The sequence below is a fragment of the Trichomycterus rosablanca genome, chromosome 22, assembly GCF_030014385.1.
Source record: "Trichomycterus rosablanca isolate fTriRos1 chromosome 22, fTriRos1.hap1, whole genome shotgun sequence".
NCBI lineage: Eukaryota > Metazoa > Chordata > Actinopteri > Siluriformes > Trichomycteridae > Trichomycterus > Trichomycterus rosablanca.
Window position 1 is genome coordinate 15386723 of NC_086009.1, and position 21018 is coordinate 15407740.

A 21018-nucleotide genomic window follows, 5' to 3' on the forward strand; every position below is an offset into this window, starting at 1 on the left:
CACCAATCGTGACAAATATGCTGTAACAGAAGCAATCAAAAAGAGCGATTGTTTTACACCCATCATAATTTTAGATGTTAATATTAAATACGCACAATGGTTTTTACCTTTACTGGCAGCAAGACCAGTAAGCACTCGCACAACATTTATTAGTAATAGCTTTCTTTTCAGTATGGGTGCAAGGCAGGAATACTCTGGACAGGGTGTCAATCCATCGCAGGGCTTTTGACATCCACCCCTCAGACATAGGCAATCATGTCTGTATAGACACCAACCAGGAGCGCAACTGGGATTTGAACCCGGATCATGGCAGCAGTGGGCTAGTGTAATAGGCCGCTACGCCGCCCAAGTGCTCACTGTGACAAGCTCAACATATTACTTACAAATAGGCAAATCACTCAAAACATGTAATAAAGCAATAAGCCACGAGAGACCGTGCGTTATTGCGATAAAATCATAGCAGTAACGCACGGTCTCGAGTTTATAAAACGGCGGTCAACATAAAATATAATAAAATACAACAATGTTCAATTTATAAATGTTTTTATTTACAAAAACACTTACAGAAAGCATTATTCCGTGACCCCAGGTAGTTCGTTAACAGTATTGCTAGGCAACATGAGGGCGAACATAACATTCACTTTTTCTTTTCAGTGGCGTATTAATATGGAACGATGTGAGGTGGTCATAGGAGTGCGTTTATCGGGGATTTTACAACGGCTTCGAACGCGGCTCAGCCAATCAGATTTTAGGACCAGAACTAAATTAAATTGTGCACATCTGTAATCAAATCGAATTTTGGCACATCTGTTTTCCATCCTAAATCCCCTTTTGACTAAACTCTGCAAATATGTCTGTGATCTTTGCATAATGGAACTCATGACCCTAGTATTACAAATCTCTCCCTAGAGTACCAAGATCCAGTACATTTTAAAGATGGCCTAGGGCTGGAGTTGGACTGCACTGGGAATGCCATAAGTGGGGTGGAAATGCACGGCTCCCGGATTCCACACGAAATCAAATAAAAGAGCCAGTTGATGACCGGAGTTGAAAAGACAGAGACAGACAGTTGTGTGTCCGGCTGGGTGCGGGTAGGGGTGGTTGGGGCAGGCTGCTATTGCTGTGACAATTCAGTCACTGAGGAGCAGAGAATGGGCCTTGTGTCTGGACCGGCACTGGAGTACCAGGCACCGCCATATCCAGCACAAAGGCAGCGATTTAGCAGCGAAGAGGAGCGTGAGCGGGTGCGAGTGGCTGGAATGAGTGACCTCTGGGACACAGAGGAGGAGAAGAAGGAGGATGGGGCCCAGTAGAAATAATACAGGGAGGGGACTGTGAGAGGAGGCCGGGGAATAGTACACACATAGTGTACGTGGGGGTGATGTGTTTGACAGAAGTCTTTTTGGTGCTCACAGAGCTCTATTTGTTTATCTCGGGCCCCCTCAGCTCAATTGGTGGACGGGGACATGGAAGACAGGGCTATTATGCGCTTTTGGTGTCACTGTTGGCGGGTTTGAGACGTCAGATACATTCTGACATGCGTAGACCGGACAGAGCAGACACCCAGACGAGTCTGAAGCATTCTGAGCACTTAAACACTGAACTAAGATCGAGGCTTTCATTACAAGAGCACAAGCTCAAGGTTTTCACACCAAGAGACGAGCCAGTCCCGGAGGCCCAAGCTTCCAGCCCAGGACGTACGGAAATGCCGGACAGTGTGCGGTTCTGCATCAGGATGCTCTTATCCATTGGGAGAAAGAGGAACTCCAGCATTCTTAGCTGTGGGACACCACGAAGGGTTAAGGTCCTTCTGAGTAGACGGGCCAGCCTTGCTTTCAGGTTTCCTCCCTGAAGACTCGATCTTCTACTTTCTACATGGCTGGGATGGCTGTTTCTACATCTTCATGACCTTTACCATCGTTTACAAAGAATTGCTCAGACTTCGTGTTGCCAAATCCTCTGAAAGGTGTGTGGTGTTTGGCTTTAAAAAGGCTGATTAACATATCAAAATTCTGATGTAGAGCTTAAAAAATAATATTATTAATTACTGATCATCAAAATTCAGTTTCACTTGCAGAAAAAGTAGCACTGGCATCTGTGTTCTGTCTTTTCGAACTATTAGATTGGATTGTTGAGACCACTGTGCCATCATTCATGCTTTATTTTATTAAACACTGAATAGAAAAGTGTTCATGCTGGTCAAACCTCTCAAAATTTGGAAAATTGTACATAACGGCTTGCAGTTGACTGGCGTCCGGTAAATTCTGTGTGTCCAGGTTTGGAACTATTGTGACTCGCCTAAGATGAAGCAGCTAATGAACCTTGTGTCTTTTTGGATCCTAAACTTGTGTATTGTGGATTTGTCTATATTTTTTGTCTTTAATTTTTTACCATAACACAAGTGGCACTTCATAGTGCCTGTCTGAGAGAATCCTAGGACTGACTGGGCAATGACGGTCTCAGATTTCCAGTTACAATTACTCTCCTTTAATTATTCATCTATTTATTTTTGTACTATTGAATGCATGTTGATGTGTTTTTCTTTGTTAAAAGCTACTTTTATTGTCTTTTCTGTTTCAGTTCAGCTGCTGAAGTCGGCAGATCTTGGACGCCACAGTCTGCTTTACTTTAAAGAGCTTGGCCATGGGTGGTTTGGCAAGGTAAGGCATCAAAATACATGAAAAGACAGTTGAAGTCTAATAATGTGGGATTTTCCAATAGAAGAAGACGAATGCCTTTATTTGCCATATATACATACCATATAGGAGCACTCTGTAGTTCTACAATTACTGACTGTAGTCCATCTGTTTCTCTACATACCTTTTTAGCCTGCTTTCACCCTGTTCTTCAATGGTCAGGACCTCCACAGAGTAGGTATTATTTAGGTGGTGGATCCTTCTCAGCACTGCAGTGACAGTGACATTGTGGTGGTGTGTTAGTGTGTGTTGTGCTGGTATGAGTTGATCAGACACAGCAGCGCTGATGAAGTTTTCAAATACCGTGTCCACTCACTGTCCACTCTATTAGACACTCATCGTCAGAGACGATCACTCATCTTCTAGACCTTCATCAGTGGTCACAGGACGCTGCCCATGGGGCGCTTTTGGCTGGATATTTTTGGTTGGTGGACTATTCTCAGTCCAGCAGTGACAGTGAGGTGTTTAAAAACTCCATCAGCGCTGCTGTGTCTGATCCACTCATACCAGCACAACACACACTAACACATCACCACCATGTCAGTGTCACTGCAGTGCTGAGAATGATCCACCACCCAAATAATACCTGCTCTGTGGTGGTCCTGTATAGAGAAACAGATGGACTACAGTCAGTAATTGTAGAACTACAAAGTGCTTCTATATGGTAAGTGGTGCTGATAAAATGGAGAGTGAGTGTAGAAACAAGGAGGTGGTTGTAATGTTATGGCTGATCGCCGTTTGGCTAAATGCCGGTCCATGGCAGTCTGTGGCGTCTCTAATGAGCGTATGTGTGTTTGTGCCTTAGGTGTTGCTGGGAGAGGTGAATGCTGGACTCAGCACTATTCAAGTGGTCGTAAAAGAGCTAAAAGCGAGTGCCAGCGTACAGGGGCAGATGCAGTTCCTGGAGGAAGCCCAGCCTTACCGGTCAGACCCTATCATTGTTTTATTTTTCCTGCTCCATCTCTTTCATTTTTCAAACCGGACTCGTACTGATCTGTGTGTGTATGTGTGAATGTGACAGGACTCTGCAGCATCCCGCTCTCCTGCAGTGTCTGGCCCAGTGCACAGATGTCACACCCTATTTGCTGATCATGGAGTACTGCCCCCTGGTAACCTGGTCTCTCCTACACACAGTACATGTCATGTTGAATAGGCTGTTGGTTAAAATTAAATGGCTAAGGAAATAATTCGTTACATTTGGGTTCCCTGCTGAAGTGCTACATTTTTGATGAGCAGCTGCGCCCTCTGCTGGTGATTATTGGAATATTCGTCTAATCACCATGCATGATATGGACAGAAAGATCCTGCAACAGAAAGATCTTTTATTTAGAGTTAAACAAAAGAATACACATTTTAAGATTGCCTTTGCCATTGAAAAACCAACACACCTTCCACAAACTGCTAGCCCCTTCTTATTGTCTAGCAAAATTGTTTAATCTAGTTATTGGGTATGTGTGTTCAATCCACTGGTGTTTTTCTTACATCTTTTATTGTGGATGACGGTGTGGGGGGTCTGATTCATTGGGCAAAACGTAGGAAGCACCCCGGATAGGTAACCAGTCCATCAATTGGCATTCAGACTTTTTAGTAGCTCCAACTGTTCTGACTGCATGTCTTTGGATTATTGGGAGGGAACCGGAGCACCCGGAGGAAACCCACATGGACACCCACATTGGGAGAATATGCAAACTCCACACACAAAGTCAAGTTTGTTTGTTTGTTTGTTTATTTAGTATTTTAACATCATGTTTTACACTATGGTTACATTCATGACAGGTTCATCAGGTCACAAGATTATATCAGACACAGTCATGGACAATTTAGTGTCTCCAAAGTGTCACCTCACTTGCACGTCTTTGGACTGTGGGAGGAAACCGGAGCTCCCGGAGGAAACCCACGCAGACACGGGGAGAACATGCAAACTCCACACGGAAAGGACCCGGACCCAGGACCTTCTTGCTGTGAGGCGACAGTGCTACCCACTTAGTCAAGTCAAATTTATTTGTATAGCGCTTTTTACAATGAACATTGTCTCAAAGCAACTTTACAGCATCCAGGACCAACAGACCAAAAACTAATATTAAGCATGCCAAGATTACAGGACGAAACCAAAGTCTCTCATTTTATTTTCTGCTTTTACATATTACGTCCGTGTAATAAGTTCATTTTGCATTTTTAGGGAGACGTTAAAGGCTACCTGCGTAGTTGCCGGGCAGAGGGCTCGGCCACGCCTGATCCTTTGACGCTTCAGCGAATGGCTTGTGAAATTTCCTCCGGGCTTCAGTATCTCCACAAACATAATTACATTCACAGGTAAGAAAGAAAATCTACCAGTCAGCTATTAGTTTGGCTTCTCACTTTTGCCCTACCCAGTCTGAAGATTTCTGCCCGTGTCTTCTGGTCTCTTCCTGCAACAAAATCCTGATGCTGCCTGAGTGCCTTTCACAGACTCCAGCATCAGTGATTTTGTTGCTGGGGGTGAACCTATCGATCATCCGGAAGTATGAAAAGTACGAAATGTAAACTGTTCAAACTATTTTGATTGTACTGTGTTAAGTGGTTCTCAACCAGGGGGGCGAGAATGAGCCTAGACAGGAGTCCTGTTGCATTTAATTAGAGTAAAAATGGATGTGATGTCATATAGATCTATTATAAACTGACAATATATAGAGCCTACATTGGGACATACCTGTATATTTGATTTACCCACCACAAAAGTGCAAAGGTTATCAGACGGCAACTACAAATGATTCTGATTCAGTTGTTGATTCAGATCCCGCTAAAGAAGACTAATGTGAGGAAGCTCCTACCACCAGTTCACCAAAATCAAAAAATACCAAGATATTTACCTTCATCCTGGATTCATCAAATTTCCCATGAGCAAGGGTAGTTGTAGCCTAGTGGTTAAGGTGCCGTGATGAAGAGAGAATCAGTGTTTTTCACTTCACCTGTCTGTGGTCTGTCACTGTCACAGTACTGTTAGTCGCTTTGGATAAAAGCGTCTCCTAAAGTAGATGTAAGCAAGAACACAATACCTGTTGTGAGCTTTAGAATAATAGCATAACCCATGTCAAGGGGGTTCCAGAAAAGTTCTTCAAACACATGGGGGTTAAGAACCGCTGCACTATTACATTACATTGGCTCTTATAATAACCACAGTTATAACAACATACATATTTTTATTTCTCATTTCTCACTCTCAGTGACCTGGCTCTTAGAAACTGTCTGCTCACCTCTGAGATGTCAGTCAAAATTGGTGACTACGGCCTCTCACATAGCAGGTACAAGGTGAGCTAAATAATATTAATTCAGAATTGCTGTTTGGCTTCATTATAAGGGTTGCCAGATTTTGATGATTATGGTGATAAGTACTGTTAAGCTCATTCTTATTAAATCAGACATTTATTTCAAGTCAAAAAGTTGTCCTATAGGGTGCTTGGGTGGCACAGCGCTCTATATAAAGCACGCTCTATATATGTGGACAGAAGTATTGGGACACCCCTTTTTTAAATTAATGTGTTTCACTCACTCACTCACTTTCTTAACCACTTATCCAATTAGGGTCACCGGGGGGGGTTGGAGCCTATCCCAGCTTTTCAATGGGCGCAAGAAACACACAGTAACACCCTGGACGGGGCACCAGTCCATCGCAGGAAAGACACACACATACACATACCCATTCACCTATAGGTCAATTCAGTGTCTCCAATTAACCTGACTGCATGTTTTTGGACTATGGGAGGAAACCGGAGCTCCCGGAGGAAACCCACGCAGACACGGGGAGAACATGCAAACTCCGCACAGAAAGGACCCGGACCGCTCCGCCTGAGGATCAAACCCAGGAACCCAGGACCACCGTGCCACCCTTAATGTGTTTCAGCCAGAATGAATTTAAACACGTGTAATAAAGCAATTATATAAAGTATATTATAGCCTCTTAGGTTTAGAAAGTTAGGAAAGGCCCTTTGCTGTTCCAGCATTACTGTGCCCATGTGCACAAAGCAAGCTCTATAAAGCCATAAAGAAAAGCTTGGTTTAAAGAAGCTCCAATGGCCTGCACAGAGCCCTGACCTCAGCCCCACTTAGGCTTTCTAGACCAGCCATACAAATGCTCTTGTGACTGAATGGACACACATTACCACAGACATACTTTAAAGTGTGGCTCTTGTTATATCTACGTATATAAAACCATTTGTTTTTGAAATGGGTGTCCAAACACTTTTGGCCATATAGTGTATATCACCATACTAAAATCTGCTCACTGCTTTTAATGCAGTTATTTATTCAGGTGCACAGATTCATATTTTGCTTCTGCCTCTGTTAGGATGACTACTTTGTCACGGCCGATCAGATCTGGGTGCCTCTACGCTGGATTGCTCCAGAACTTATTGATGAGGTTCACGGTAATCTGCTAATTGTGGACCAGACCAAGGCCAGCAATGTCTGGTAAGATAAGTCTAGTAAGGCGGTTGCTTTACCTTCAATAGTTGACTGGATTCTGTAGGATTCTGGACTGTGTCTGTGTTTTTTTTTCACTCAGGTCACTGGGGGTGACAATCTGGGAGCTTTTTGAGCTCGGAAACCAGCCGTACAGACACTACAGTGACAGGCAGGTGTTGACCTATGCTGTGAAGGAGCAGCAGCTGAAGCTGCCCAAGCCTTTGCTGGAAATACCTTTGTCTGAACGCTGGTGAGTTGTTTTAGCTTGCCTGCAGTGTCTAATGACCTTCTTTTCATTCTATCCAGGTCTGTCATTGCATCCTCATCCTTACATAAAAAAATCATTTGACAGAGCGGTCGTCTGGGCGCCCCCTAGCAGGCACAATCAGCAGTACCTGCAGCAGGCGAAATTGGCCACTGGTCTGCTAGGTGGGAAAAGACCAGACTAAAAAAGGGTTGTATAAGGACCCTGGTTAGGTGCCTTTACAGAAAGTGGAGCAATGCAGAGACTGACCTAAAGTGCAAATCCACTAAGGTACGGCAGTTAAGAAGTGCACACATCTAAGGGAGCGTGTGTCAGGTGAATATACCCTCCTCAGATGCGACTGGGATGCCAAGTAGTGGAAGACTAATTGGCTACGCTGAATTGGGGGGAAAGGGGGGGAAAGCAGTGGGGTTGAGGTCAGGGCTCTGTACAGGACACTGGAGTTCCTTGTCAATGCCTTGATGATGTCTTTATGGACCTTTTGTGCAAGGGGGCATAATCAATCAACAAGGCCTTCCCTAAACTGTTGCCACAAAGCTATTAGCACTTTGTTTATTTTATGTAATTGGTTGAAAAACTCATGAACCTAATAATCAGGAGTGGTGTCCACATACTTTTGGCTATATAGTGTATCTTTGTGCTATAAACTGTTATCACATTGTTTTAATGTTTGCCTTATTTTAAACCCCACAGCTGTTCCAATTCAGCCTTTTTCTTTGTGCATGAACAGGTATGAAGTGATGCAGTTCTGTTGGCTGCAGCCAGAGCAGAGGCCTGTCGTGGAGGAAGTGTGCCTGCTGCTGAACTATCTGTGCGCTAAAGACACCAGCGAGAAAGAGGAGGAATTCGAAACCCGCTGGAACTCCCTCAAACCCAGCCTCGACACGAGCAGTTCTAACAGAACCCCAGTCGGAGAGGCACCGTCTTGCAATTCCTCCTTCCCTCTGCTGGAGCACTTCTCGATGGCAGACAGTTTTCAGTCTGAAAACGGAGACGAAATACTGACGGTCACTGAGACCAGGCACGGGCTCAACTTCGAGTACAAGTGGGAACAGGCCAGAAGCGAACAACCCTACTGCTCCGTGTCTCCTTGTGGAAATTTAGGAAGCAGGAACTCGCCATACCAGGACATGTACTATCCCATTAGCAGTAGCGCCGGAAGCTGCAAGAGTGAAACTTTGACCCTGGGTGTTTCTCCATCCTGCTACAAGTTAGATTACCCCGGAGTAGTCCCAGTCCTGAGTGCGCACAGTCCGTCGGTCAGCAGCGAGTACTATATTCGTATTGAGGAACCTGTAGATTGCAATATCAGTCTGGAGGAGGTCAGTCCAGGACATGAGGCCAGCAACTTGAGCTTGCCCATGCGTGACTTCAGAAGTCCTACAAACAGCAGGTCAGGATCGAAAGACTGTAAAGGCAGCATCAGTGATTCAGATTGCAGCCCATCTATTGCCCTCACCCTGAAGCCACATCAGAGAGATCTAAGCCTTATAGATTCTGTAGAACGAGTAAGTCCAAATTTCTCCCCCATAGTTGGTAATAGATTGTCCCCCTTGGGAGATCTGCAGGAATTCCGTCATGGGTCTGAAAGCCCCTGCCATACCGGTATACAAGAGAGCTCACATGCCATATCAATCTCACTAAGCAGCCCCAGTCTGGGACAATGTGACCCCTACGTTGAGGCCAACCAGAGGATTGCTGAAAATAGTATGTCTACTAAGGTCGACTATGACTTACTGAGCAACATTCAAAAGAACGTTTCCAGGCCTCACGATATATGTTTTAATGTTGAAGCTGGTGATTGTCTTGTTATGGGTTCTGCAGATCCAGAGGATGATGACCATCTTTTTACTAATAGTGAAGCAGTTAACTGGATGTCAAACCACTCCACAAACAACAACACTTTAAACTTTGATGCCAGACAAACAAGCAGGGACACTAAATTTGACATGCACCACACTGCACCTTTCACACAGGTTGAATGGCAAAGGCCCATGACCGGCAGCAATCTCACTTGCTTACCGTACACAGATTTAGAGCGTATATCATACATACATCTCAGTTCTGAAGGTGAAACTGGGGTCGAACCACATCTCAAAAGTCAGGTACGGTTAGCAGACAGAAGCACAACCCCTGCACAAGACATCAAAGTGCGATCTGATGGTCCCAAAGCAGGCTATGGCGAGAAGATTCCAGACCTCCAAGCTCTTTCAAAGAGTGTCTCAGAGTGCAGCCAGACAATGGACAGCTGGGTGGAGCCTAGCTGCTCCAGCATCAGCCTAGTGAACATCGATGACTGCAGCGATGATGACATCATGGACATTACCTCCGAAGTATTTGAAGCCTCTCCGGTTGACTATGCAGAAGTCGCTGACATTGATCTTGCTCGCATACCCTTTCGTACAGAGATTCCAAGTCGAGACCCTGACGACATCGCTACAGGTAGCAGCCCTTGTGAAGCCCTTAGTCCAGATGCTTACCACACATCTATCCAGCCAAAATCGCTAGACAGCGGCTATGACACAGAAAACAACGAGTCTCCTGAGTTTGTCATGAGGGACCTGGAAGGGAAGCCAGTTCTCAGCACCAGTGTGGAGTCAGAGTGTGAAATGGTCCTTCAGATGGACCTTGAAGAAAGTGTTGATGATGTAGTCTTGACCCCAAGTAGCAGTAGTAATTCTGGTGGGAGAGACCAGTACAGAGACTCAGCCTATTTTTCAGACTATGATGTAGAGAACGACAAGAGCCCATGTGAAGGGGAGAGAAGCTTTTTTGACAACCGATTAGAAAATGATTTCTTTGATAGCAAACCTGCGAATGATGACACAGCCAGAAAAGCAGGGGGAAATAACGGCCCTCCGGTGAGTCAGAGAGAAAATAGATTTCATTTTGCAAGGGTGATGGAAAATGCAGAAAGTGCTGTTTTAAGGGGCAACCAGTGTCTTGAGAGGAGGAACATGGATCCATCTTCAATGCCTTTATCAGCTCCGATAATCACTGTTTTGGCCCCGTTTCCTCCAGAGATGGGGGGTTGTTTGACCAAAGAGTCCACTCAAGAGGACGGCCTTGTGCTGGAATCGGAACAGTCTGGAGAGGAGCCAGCATCTGAATGTAGCTTCAGCACAGCCTCCGAAGAATCAACCACGACACAGAGAGCTGACACCATGGAGGACCCGGCTAACAGCGTCTCCGTGGGCTTTTTTTCTGCAGACCTCTTGGGTTCAACTTCCACTGTCATAGAGTTCAGTGAGGAGCTTGACGAAGATGATCATCCAGAGTGCTTGATGGATGGGAAGGATGAAGAGAAGAACGGAGAATTGGAAGAAGAGGTAGTGAAAGGCTCACCTTTGGGTGTTAAACGAGATAGTTCTCTGGACAACATTCTGCCTGCCTTACCAGAGGACTTGGACCTTCCGGCACCCTTGGGAAAACTTGAGGAAGCAGACCAGGAAGACACTGATGACAGTGATGAGTCTGATGAGGAGCTGCGCAGCTACAACGTGCAAGAACAGAGTGAGGAGAGTGAAGAGGAGTTCACCACTGTGCCTGTTGTGGTGAGCGAGCGAAGTAGTGCCAGGCATCTTCGGAGTCTCCTCAAAATGCCTTCCCTGCTCACGCAGTCCTTCTGTGACGAGCTGGACCAGAAGAAGAAAGCAGTCTCCTTCTTCGACGATGTCACCGTTTTCCTTTTTGACCAGGTCAGTTTCATTGGTGAAGAACTAAACCTATTTTCAACATTCGCTAAGGAATGGTAGGGGAAAGTAGGGATCCATGACTCATCCTTACTTTGGTGGGTCCTTCTGTTATACCGTAACGATGCCCTTACCCTGTTACCAATTCACCTGCTTATGGTGGAATGTTTTAAATTGGTGGAACCTATATATATTTGTACAAACAATCAAGTACAATCGAGGTAGTCAGCCAAAACATCCAGTCATTTCTTATTCTTATTTGTCTTATTCTAGGACAGTCCTACAGGTGAACTGGCAGACGATCAAGGGATAGAACCAAACGAGCCGCCTGCAGATGGCGAGGACGCTCAACAGCAGGAGAACATCTGTGCCTCTGATAACACTTCGAATGGGAATGAATCCGACTGTGAAAAAAGTATGTATTTATTCTGTGTTCTATTCAATTGCTATTCCTCGGCTGTACAATATGGAGCCAATGTGGTTGTGCAGGCTTCTGAGTGGTGCAGCCAAAAAGCATTTACCTGTCAAGTACCTTTCCTAATAATAATGAATAAAAATAAGCTATGTTTTTACTCCAGGTGAAGTCTTCGAGTGGGGAAATGATTCTACTTTCGACAAAATTGGTACACCCCAAAACTCTCCAGTCAAGTCCCCGGATGAAAAGCCAGCACTCCAGTTTTCACGTTTCAGTGTTTCCCGCTTCTCAATCACACAGGTGTCTGACACGGACATAGAAACCATGGGAGGTCAGTACCATTCAATATCAGTCCACTGTTGAGTTGGCTGGATTTTGACTTGATCTGTCTTTATTCTTATCTTCTTCATACAGATGAAGACCAGGCATGAGGACACTTCCACAAGCCCCATCCGACTGTTTGAGGGCGCCTCATTCTTAGGCTGTAATAAAACTCAAGACTTACCTGGTGTCCTGAGCCATCGTATAGTAGTGACATGGTCTGTTAAGGACCACATGTAACAGAAATAAAATGGAAATTTAATGAATGCATTAGAAAATATTTTAAAATAACTTATTACGACACTCATATATAGGAACAAATCATTTAATTACCATAGCGACTGCATCCCTCATTGGCTTAAAGTACTTCAGCTTATCACACATTGGTCAGACCTCTGTTCTATTGGTCAGAGGTCGATTCTAAGCTCTTGAGTATTAAAAGGTATACACTAGGATGCTAGTATTATTGCCCAAACCAAATAACATTCACCTTTTGTCAACTACTGTGGGTTTAGAATTCTGTCCCACTGGGGCAAAACACTATCACACCACTGCTGAGATCTCAGCTGTACTATTGGTCAGCCGTGCACCTACACAGACATGATTTCTGAGGGAAGACAAGCTCTCATTTCTCATTGCTGCTACAATTGCGGCCTCTGCTGGCTGGTCGATGACACCTGCACAGAGACGGTGAATAATGGAGATCAGTGCCTGGCTCTCCTTATGCTATACTGATCCCTGTGTGAACACAACTCATGCAAGTGAAAAGAAGCGATTGGCTGCTGCTTGTGTCAAAAGGGGTGTGCGTTAAGCACAGGCTTACTCGGTCATGGTAGGGGTCTGCAGCGGTACAGGAGATACATCTGGGTAATTGGAAACGACTAGATTGGGACAGCGCTCCAGATGTTGGATCTCAGCGGTGCCACCAACTTGGTCTCTTTTCACTGAATGGAATAAAACTGGATGTCCAACAACCTCATGGTCAGCATACATAGCCTATAATATTGTCATTATTAGGGTTTATTTGACCCCATTGGGAAACGCCTTTGCAATTATGTGCATTTAAACCCAATTTCCACCAGTTTTTATGACAGCTAGCACCTGGGTGGTAAAAGCTAGCACGTGTCCTAAGAGACGCTTCAAACCAGCATTCAACTGACTGAAAAATGCACTGGATAAAGCATGTCTGAACATATCAATAAACCCACAGGTGGACGCTAACTGTGCGCGAGCTCAATCTTTTTGATTGAGGTTGCCACAGCTGTCTGTTACGCTAGCCTACCGCAGGTGCTATCAGCCGGCCAAGCGCCTACACAGACAAAGAAAAATGTAAGGCTGGAGTGATATACTTTATACCTTTAAAACAGGGCAAGCTATGCTCTTTTGGACTCCAAAAAAAAGAAAACAGCAACAACAATGTAGCTTATTGTTTAAAGACTTTTTGGGTGCTTGGATGATGCAGCAGTCTAAGACCAGGGTTCAAATCCCATTGTTTGTGGTTGTGTCTGAGGGAGGTTATAACACCCCCTACTGTGTGGTCGAGGCACTGGCAGAGGAATACGTGGGAGTATAGCATGTTCCTTGGTTGAAGTCTGCTGGTGCCGAGTCAGTCGGCTTGACAGGTGTCAGAGGGAATTGGACATGTCTAAAGGACACATCTTATCAGCACATTTACTACATTATTGTGAAAATAAGCTATTTTTGGGGGATTACTAGGGAAAGATCCCACACTGGCAACCCTACATGGCTAATATGCTTCACACCAGCCTTGTCTCCACAGCTAACCAGTTTCGTTCAGTAGATTTAGCCCCACTTTTAAATACAATTCTAGTGAATTGGTCTTGATAGCCACACCAAGACACGTCGACTCCGTCCTGTCACAGTCAAAGGCAGCTTTCTCAAATCTTCACTTCAAGGTAGATTTAAACAAAGCATATTACGGTAGCAAGTAATATTTACCAGTTCGATAAATTGCTGTGTTACACAACTCGACATCTTGTTTTCACACGTGGTCCATGTTAAATCATGTTTCTAAGTCAATGTTCTGACATACTGAGACATGCTGTGTAGAAATGTATGTATGGTCTTGATACATCATCGCACCACTGGTTCCCAGTCCAAATCCACTGCTGTGCCAATGTTCCCCAATACGCATCTGTACCTCTGTTTATTTTTGACTCTTTATTTGTGAAGTTGTACTATTTTTACAATGGAAAACCATATCAGTGCTTTACAGAGAACAGCTGATGCTCTTTTGATGTGCCAAATTGATATCTGTTGATCAAGAGCCCATAAATCATCCTGTTATGATGTGCTAGTCTGGCTTTTTTCCCCCCTGCACTTGTAGTCACATGACGCCTGTTCCATATCACCCAATCCATGCCATCTGTAGTATTCTGGAAAATAAACCAAATTCATAGTTAATTGTGTTGGACATTATTATTCTGTTGCAGATTATGTGGAAAGTAAATGTTTGAAGTTGAATCAGTTCATCTGGACACAAGTTTGTTGTAGAGATACGTTTCGCCACTCAATCCGAGTGACTTCTTCAGTCTGAGCTGGTGGTGGATACCCCAACCTTATATGCAGCCGATTTGCATAAAGACCGATCACCGCTCATTGCATAACAATGGAACCGGTGATCAGGTCCATATGCAAATCACAATGACCATTAATTACAATGGTCATGTGTGCCTTTCACATGTGATTGGGGTAAAGCTCCTATTACGGCGTTGTAAGATGGTGAGAGATGTACTCTCAGGCCCCCTCCCCGATTCAGAGATGGTCGTTCCCTCTTCACATAGACGGCCTCTTTGACTCCCCGAGTCAAAGAGGCCATCTATGTGAAGAGGGAACGACCATCTCTGAACCGTATCTCTACAACAAACTTGTGTCCAGATGAACTGTTTCAACTTTGTGGATTTGTGTAGCTGGATTATTGAGCATGCATCAACAGATGGAGTTGTGTATGTTCACAACGAGCTGAATCGGTTCGTGAGTCAAATGAAACAAAATCCTAAACTATGAGAAACTATGACGTGACCGGGGTCAGTATGTTAGATACTCGGTCCACCAACACCCAGACACAAGATCACAAGCCCAAAGCTTCTCAAGGAACCTAAATTAGAATAAAGGAAAAACGGAATTGGTCGGAGAGTCATTAGAGAATCGACTCTGGGAGAGCAGATGAGTGATTCGCCTCGTGTGGTTTGTAGGCCTACTAAAACTACGTTGTACTACAGTACTTGTTGTGTTGTGCAGCCCTCTACTGGTGGTGGGTGGAATCGCAGGACGAACAGCTATTGTGTTTTTATTAAGATATAGTGGTTATTGGATGGGGTCATTTCCCACCCAAAAAAAGGAACATTCACAGTGGAGTAATAACACCAAAGAATCTATATGTTTTACACTTTGGTTACATGCATGACTGGAACAGTAGTTACTCATTACACAAGGTTCATCAGTTCACAAGGTTATATCGAACACAGTCATGGACAATTTAGTGTATCCAATTCACCTCACTTGCATGTCTTTGGACTGTGGGAGGAAACCGGAGCACCCGGAGGAAACCCACGCGGACTCGGGGAGAACGTGCAAACTCCACAGAGAAAGGACCCGGACCGGACCACCTGGGGATCGAACCCAGGACCTTCTTGCTGTGAGGCGACAGTGGTTGAAATTATAAAAGCAATAAGGTTTAAAATGTGTGTTTAGCAGATGCTTTTATCCAAAGTGACTTACACTACTGTGACAGTATATTGCCTAAGCAAGTGAGGGTTAAGGGCCTTGCTCAAGAGCCCAATGGTGGCAACCTGCCAGTGGTGGGGCTTGAACCAGCGACCTTTCGATTAGGCAACAACTGTCCCGTACAGATCAAATGGATGTTGGTACTGGGGTGCCAGTGTTCCCCTTATTAACATGTTGGTGTGTATCAGCAAATCATTAAATATTACATTCAGAATTAATATTACCTAGACTTGCATTAACGTTACTTGTCTTGTACTAGACAGGCGAGCATCACCATACATCTACCTGTAAAAACTGAGCAGCTGTTGAAAATGTATTTACATGACAGTTATAGATCGCTACAAGTATTTGTTATTAGTGCAGTAATAAACCACAATGTACACTTTATTTTATCCATTTTATTTCACAAATAACATGGATATGTCTTTGTAAAATGCAGTGACATAAATAAGAATGGACAGAACGTCAAAGGCCAACGTCAAAGACGTTTAACCATTTCACTCTTTCATTCAAATCATAAATCTCTCCCAGTAAACTCCAAACAGACGTCTGAGAGCGTACTATTGTATATCTGAACTGTCTTAATTTTGGCAAGGGTGCATTACTACAAGTACACACACACACACACACACACACACACACTAATATACTTTATATGATTTCACCTAGAAGCAGAAGTGAATTCTACAACTCTATATAACACCCATGTCTAAACTATATCATGTACAAAAAATATTGTATTCAAAATGAGCACTTTAAGCTTCAATTTGTCAATTCCTGGACAGAAAGAGGACAGCTGGAAAAAAAAAAAGTAACGTTTCCATTATTCCACCTATGCAGCAGCTCTAGTGTCTGACACGAACATGATCTTAAATCTACAACAGTCCAAGTGTAGGATAGCTCCCATGATCCAGACGTATTGAAATGACTCTACAGTAACACGTAAAGCTCTATTTACACTAGTGAACTTAAAAATCCCATTCAGAAAAGCCAACCAACTACAATTCGATTTGATTATTTAATTCAAAGCAATGAATCAGCAACAAGAACAACAAATTCATCCTGGTACTTGTATAATAAAAAAGAAATTCAAAAGCAAACAATAATAGAAAAGGTCCCGAAGTCCCCCAGTTCCTCCTGCTTTATCATTAAACATTAACACCTATAGCGGTAGAAGGCACAAACCCCTGGTGGTGCTCGCTGTCTGTGAAAAATATACTATACAAGCTTTGTCAGGCAGTCGAACTGCCAGTTTAATACAGACACCAGAGAAAAGCCAGCAGCGAGGATTTGATCGTGAACCGTTCGCTGTCTCACCAGCACTGGTTTTACAAGGTGAGGCAAGGTACAAGAGCGCCATAGTAACAGATCGAGTGATGCGAATTACAGTCTCACGTCTGCGTCCTTGCTGTATAATTTAGACTTGTCTTATATTAATATATAACCAAAGCTTTTATCTTAGCAACAAATTAGAAATAGAAAAACACTGATGGCTTCTGTAACAGAGTATAATAAAGGATAGAAAATAATAAATCATTGCATTTTTTTATTACATATGACAAGAATAGTGACCTGACCACACTGACTGCATGATTTTCAATGATATGCTGCGTCTGAATGTCGCACTGCACCCTTATTAATATATGCATTAATATTTCATGCAATGCATATACACCTGTTCTGTCCTGTATGACTAAATAAAGGGTTTTTTCTTCTTTATTCGGCTGCTCCTGTACATAGACATCGACACCGGTCATATCTGATTTGGCACAGCTTTTCTTCTTCCTGGAGCCTGCTTATTTTTATCCAGGCTTGGGACCTTGCCAATGGCTTGGCTGTTCAACCAGTCCCTCCTTACCAGTCCGTCCTTATAAAGAAATCAGGGGGCAAATACTTTTGCACAGCACTTTAAATGTTTCCATAGAATTATTGTGCTTTGTTGTTATGCTATGGACTGTTCGTATTTGCTTTTAAACAGGCTGAAATGAATGGAAAATTCTATGTTGCTGTTACTAGGTTACCGAACATTAAACTGATAACAGGTGCAGTCAGTGTGATCACGTCTTGATTTTTCTTTTAGCCAGCGTGTTAAAAAAACAACCCTAAAACCAACACAAAATAGTTAATCAATAAATCGTTCCGAGCATCGATCTACAAAACATATTGCGACGGATGGAACGTATGGTTTAAGCATCTGCGAGCGCCGCTTCGTTTCTTACTATGAAGCAATATTTAGGAATACATAATGCACGTTTAAGCCTTAGAGCCCGGAGCATCCATGCCCCCTTTGCTCGCCAGTCTTGATCTGTGTTTGGTGCGAGAGCACGTAGAGCCGGATGCTTAACAGAAGAGGGCAGTAGAGAGAAGACAGCGCACGGGCTGCTCTAGTAGAAAAGCTGAGCAGCGTGGTCATCCATCAGGGTCGATCTAAGGTAGGCGTCCAGAGAGCGGTCACTGGAATAAGAGGGCATCGACACAATATGAGTCAGCGTGAGCAATGTGGACTTGATTTAACAACTTTAAACAAACCAAACTGACCGTAACTTGACAATGATCAGAATCTAATCTCTACTGAAGGCATACATTGACTCATTTGACATATAAACAGAAGTACTTCAGAAGATTTACACGGTGGATGTCGGAGCGAGCATGCAAATGGAACAAGACACTCGACTATGTGCTGGTGTTTACTGTTTGTTAGCATTGTTAGCATGCATTGAGAGTTTGATTTTGCGTTACCTCCAGCGCGAACACATTGCCTCCATGAAAGCACCACCTTCTGGCAACCAATGACCTGTCTGATTGGCTGGTCCGAATAACACCACGACCACAAAAGGAAAGAGAACCAACCAGAGAGGCCGGTGACAGAATGAGGAAGGGAAAAAAAAAAAAAAAATACAGAGCATGTGAAGCCCCCACACCCCTTATTAATCCCCAGACAACCAATGACAGCGATGAGAGGAAGGCAGGACATGGATCGATTGGCTGAGCAGCGATGGAGGCAGTGGGACTTACGCAGGTCCTGCACACTCAGAACCGGGACAATTCAGGACCCAAACTGGAAGGTAAAGAGAGTCCATGGGTTTGTACCGGAGCTCAGGTCAGACTAGGATTATGCATGGCTACGTGGCATTCACACTGTTAGTTTTGTGTAGCATGGTGTACTTGAGTTTGGTACTGGTTTTAATGGGTGAAGGACATTTCAACCCTAAGCTTAAATGGGTATAAAATATCATGTGGAATGAAGTCTGGCCATTGCATTTATTAAAAATAGTCTAATTTTGGGACTCTATGACACAATTCTTAGCAGTTATTATAAGTAAGTGACCATATGTATGAATTATTCTTTTTAATAATCCCCATTTATCCCCACTGTGTACAGCAATACAGCAACATACTTGAATAATATGTTCATACTACATTATATTTCATATAATATCCCCCACCCGGCATCGTTTTGCACCCTTATCATCATACATGTGGTCACTGGTGTGTATATACAGACATATAAAAGGAAACACTACTGGCTTAGGCTATCGTACACATCTGGACAGCCGACTGAGGCATGCCCCTTCAAACACATTTCCACATCACTCAACTCTGTCATACACACACATACACAGACGATACACATTCAAGTGTGTGGTCACTGCACACTGGATGACCAGTTGTTTTTCTTCACAGCGCACTCCACAGATTCACCAGTTCAAATGAACAGCCATGATATAAATTTCAAACAGGTTTTTATTAATATATATATATATATATGTATATATTTATGCGTGTATATATTTCATGTAAAAAGTCACAATACATTCAAGGTCAACATGTTTATGAAGTTTCTCCATAGCATGCATTTCCTTACACTGACGTCTGTGCACTGGTATTCCATTGGAAGAAAGAAAAAAACATAACATTCGAAAATAGGAGACAAATAAAGGTACAACAGCACAGCAGGAAAACCAAACCACCGCCCCAGAGGATCTGTCAGCTGAGCGTTTCAGAACTCTATATCATTAAAACCACCTCCTTGTTTCTACACTCACTGTCCATTTAATCAGCTCCACTTACCATATAGAAGCACTTTGTAGTTCTACAATTACTGACTGTAGTCCACCTGTTTTCCTACATACTTTTTTAGCCTGTTTTCACCCTGTTCTTCAATGGTCAGGACCCCCACAGGACCACTACAGAGCAGGTATTATTTAGGTGGTGGATCATTGTCAGCACTGCAGTGAGTGTTGTGCTGGTATGAGTGGATCAGACACAGCAGCACTGCTGGAGTTTTTAAATACCGTGTCCACTCACTGTCCACTCTATTAGACACTCCTACCTAGTCGGTCCACCTTGTAGATGTAAAGTCAGAGACGATCGCTCATCTATTGCTGCTGTTTGAGTTGGTCATCTTCTAGACCTTCATCAGTGGTCACAGGACGCTGCCCAGGGGGCGCTGTTGGCTGGATATTTTTGGTTGGTGGACTATTCTCAGTCCAGCAGTGACAGCGTTGCTGTGTCTTATTCACTCATACCAGTACAACACACACTAACACACCACCACCATGTCAGTGTCAAAGCAGTGCTGAGAATGATCCACCACCCAAATAATACCTACTCTGTAGTGGTCCTGTGGGGGTCCTGACCATTGAAGAACAGCATGAAAAAGAAGGGTTAAAAAAAGCATGCAGAGAAACAAATGGACTACAGTCAGTAATTGTAGAACTACAAAGTGCTCCTATGGTAAGTGGAGCTGATAAAATGGACAGTGAGTGTAGAAACAAGGAGGTGGTTTTAATGTTATGGCTGATCGGTGTATTACAGGTTGGGAATGTTAAGCATGTTCAGAAACGTGTCTTTTTACAATTTTCACACCTACGACGGTAGAAATGCAAAAATGAAATGGGTTATTTATCTTTGATGGATTCATTGATTGATTTTAGTCCCGTTAGCAACAGGTGTGGCTGAAAAGCACATGCAGTCTGCATAGTCTTTAGTTTGATCCATTCTACCACCAATCACCCTTGACGTGATCTCCCATGGAGACTGACAACAAATCAGGTTCCGTATCACGCCACTTAATGTAGAACAGGAAAACCATGTGACCCTCTTTCATTCTTCTATTTAGCATTTTGCTTGAACTAAATACAGTGTTTCTCAACTTATATCTCAAAACCTCCATGACTAAGAGAACCAAAGATTATAAAGATGTGTCATGGACTTTCCTCTAGAGAACAAATTCCAATTTTCTTATTAGGGGATAAGGGGCTACTTGAAGACAGAGAAATTTAAGCATTTTGTGACATCACTAGATGCTCTTTATGACATCACACGATGCTCTTTATGACATCACAAGGTGATTTTTATGACATCACACAATGCTTTTTGTGGCATCACAAGATGCTCTTTATAACATCACAAGATGCTTTCAAGAACTGTGACATTACA

General features: G+C 43.5%; 2 protein-coding genes across 3 annotated transcripts in view; one reads left to right on the top strand and one right to left on the bottom strand.

The window, feature by feature from the left end:
• aatka (apoptosis-associated tyrosine kinase a) overlaps window positions 1-14253 on the top strand; it is a 43235-nt gene extending 28982 nt beyond the window's left edge. Inside the window, exons 4-14 of the mRNA XM_063018533.1 lie at window positions 2581-2660; window positions 3502-3620; window positions 3718-3805; window positions 4876-5009; window positions 5900-5984; window positions 7021-7142; window positions 7237-7386; window positions 8132-11099; window positions 11367-11508; window positions 11672-11839; window positions 11923-14253. Coding sequence (XP_062874603.1) covers window positions 2581-2660; window positions 3502-3620; window positions 3718-3805; window positions 4876-5009; window positions 5900-5984; window positions 7021-7142; window positions 7237-7386; window positions 8132-11099; window positions 11367-11508; window positions 11672-11839; window positions 11923-11939 — 4073 coding nt within the window. The 3' untranslated portion in view covers window positions 11940-14253. The remainder of the gene's footprint in view (window positions 1-2580; window positions 2661-3501; window positions 3621-3717; window positions 3806-4875; window positions 5010-5899; window positions 5985-7020; window positions 7143-7236; window positions 7387-8131; window positions 11100-11366; window positions 11509-11671; window positions 11840-11922) is intronic.
• Window positions 14254-15959: 1706 nt separating this feature from the next.
• The window catches only part of baiap2a (BAR/IMD domain containing adaptor protein 2a), an 83498-nt gene continuing 78439 nt past the window's right edge, over window positions 15960-21018 (bottom strand). For both annotated transcript variants that reach the window (XM_063018491.1, XM_063018489.1), the window contains exon 14: window positions 15960-18030. In XM_063018491.1, the coding sequence (XP_062874561.1) occupies window positions 17961-18030 (70 nt within the window). In that variant the 3' untranslated portion in view covers window positions 15960-17960. The remainder of the gene's footprint in view (window positions 18031-21018) is intronic.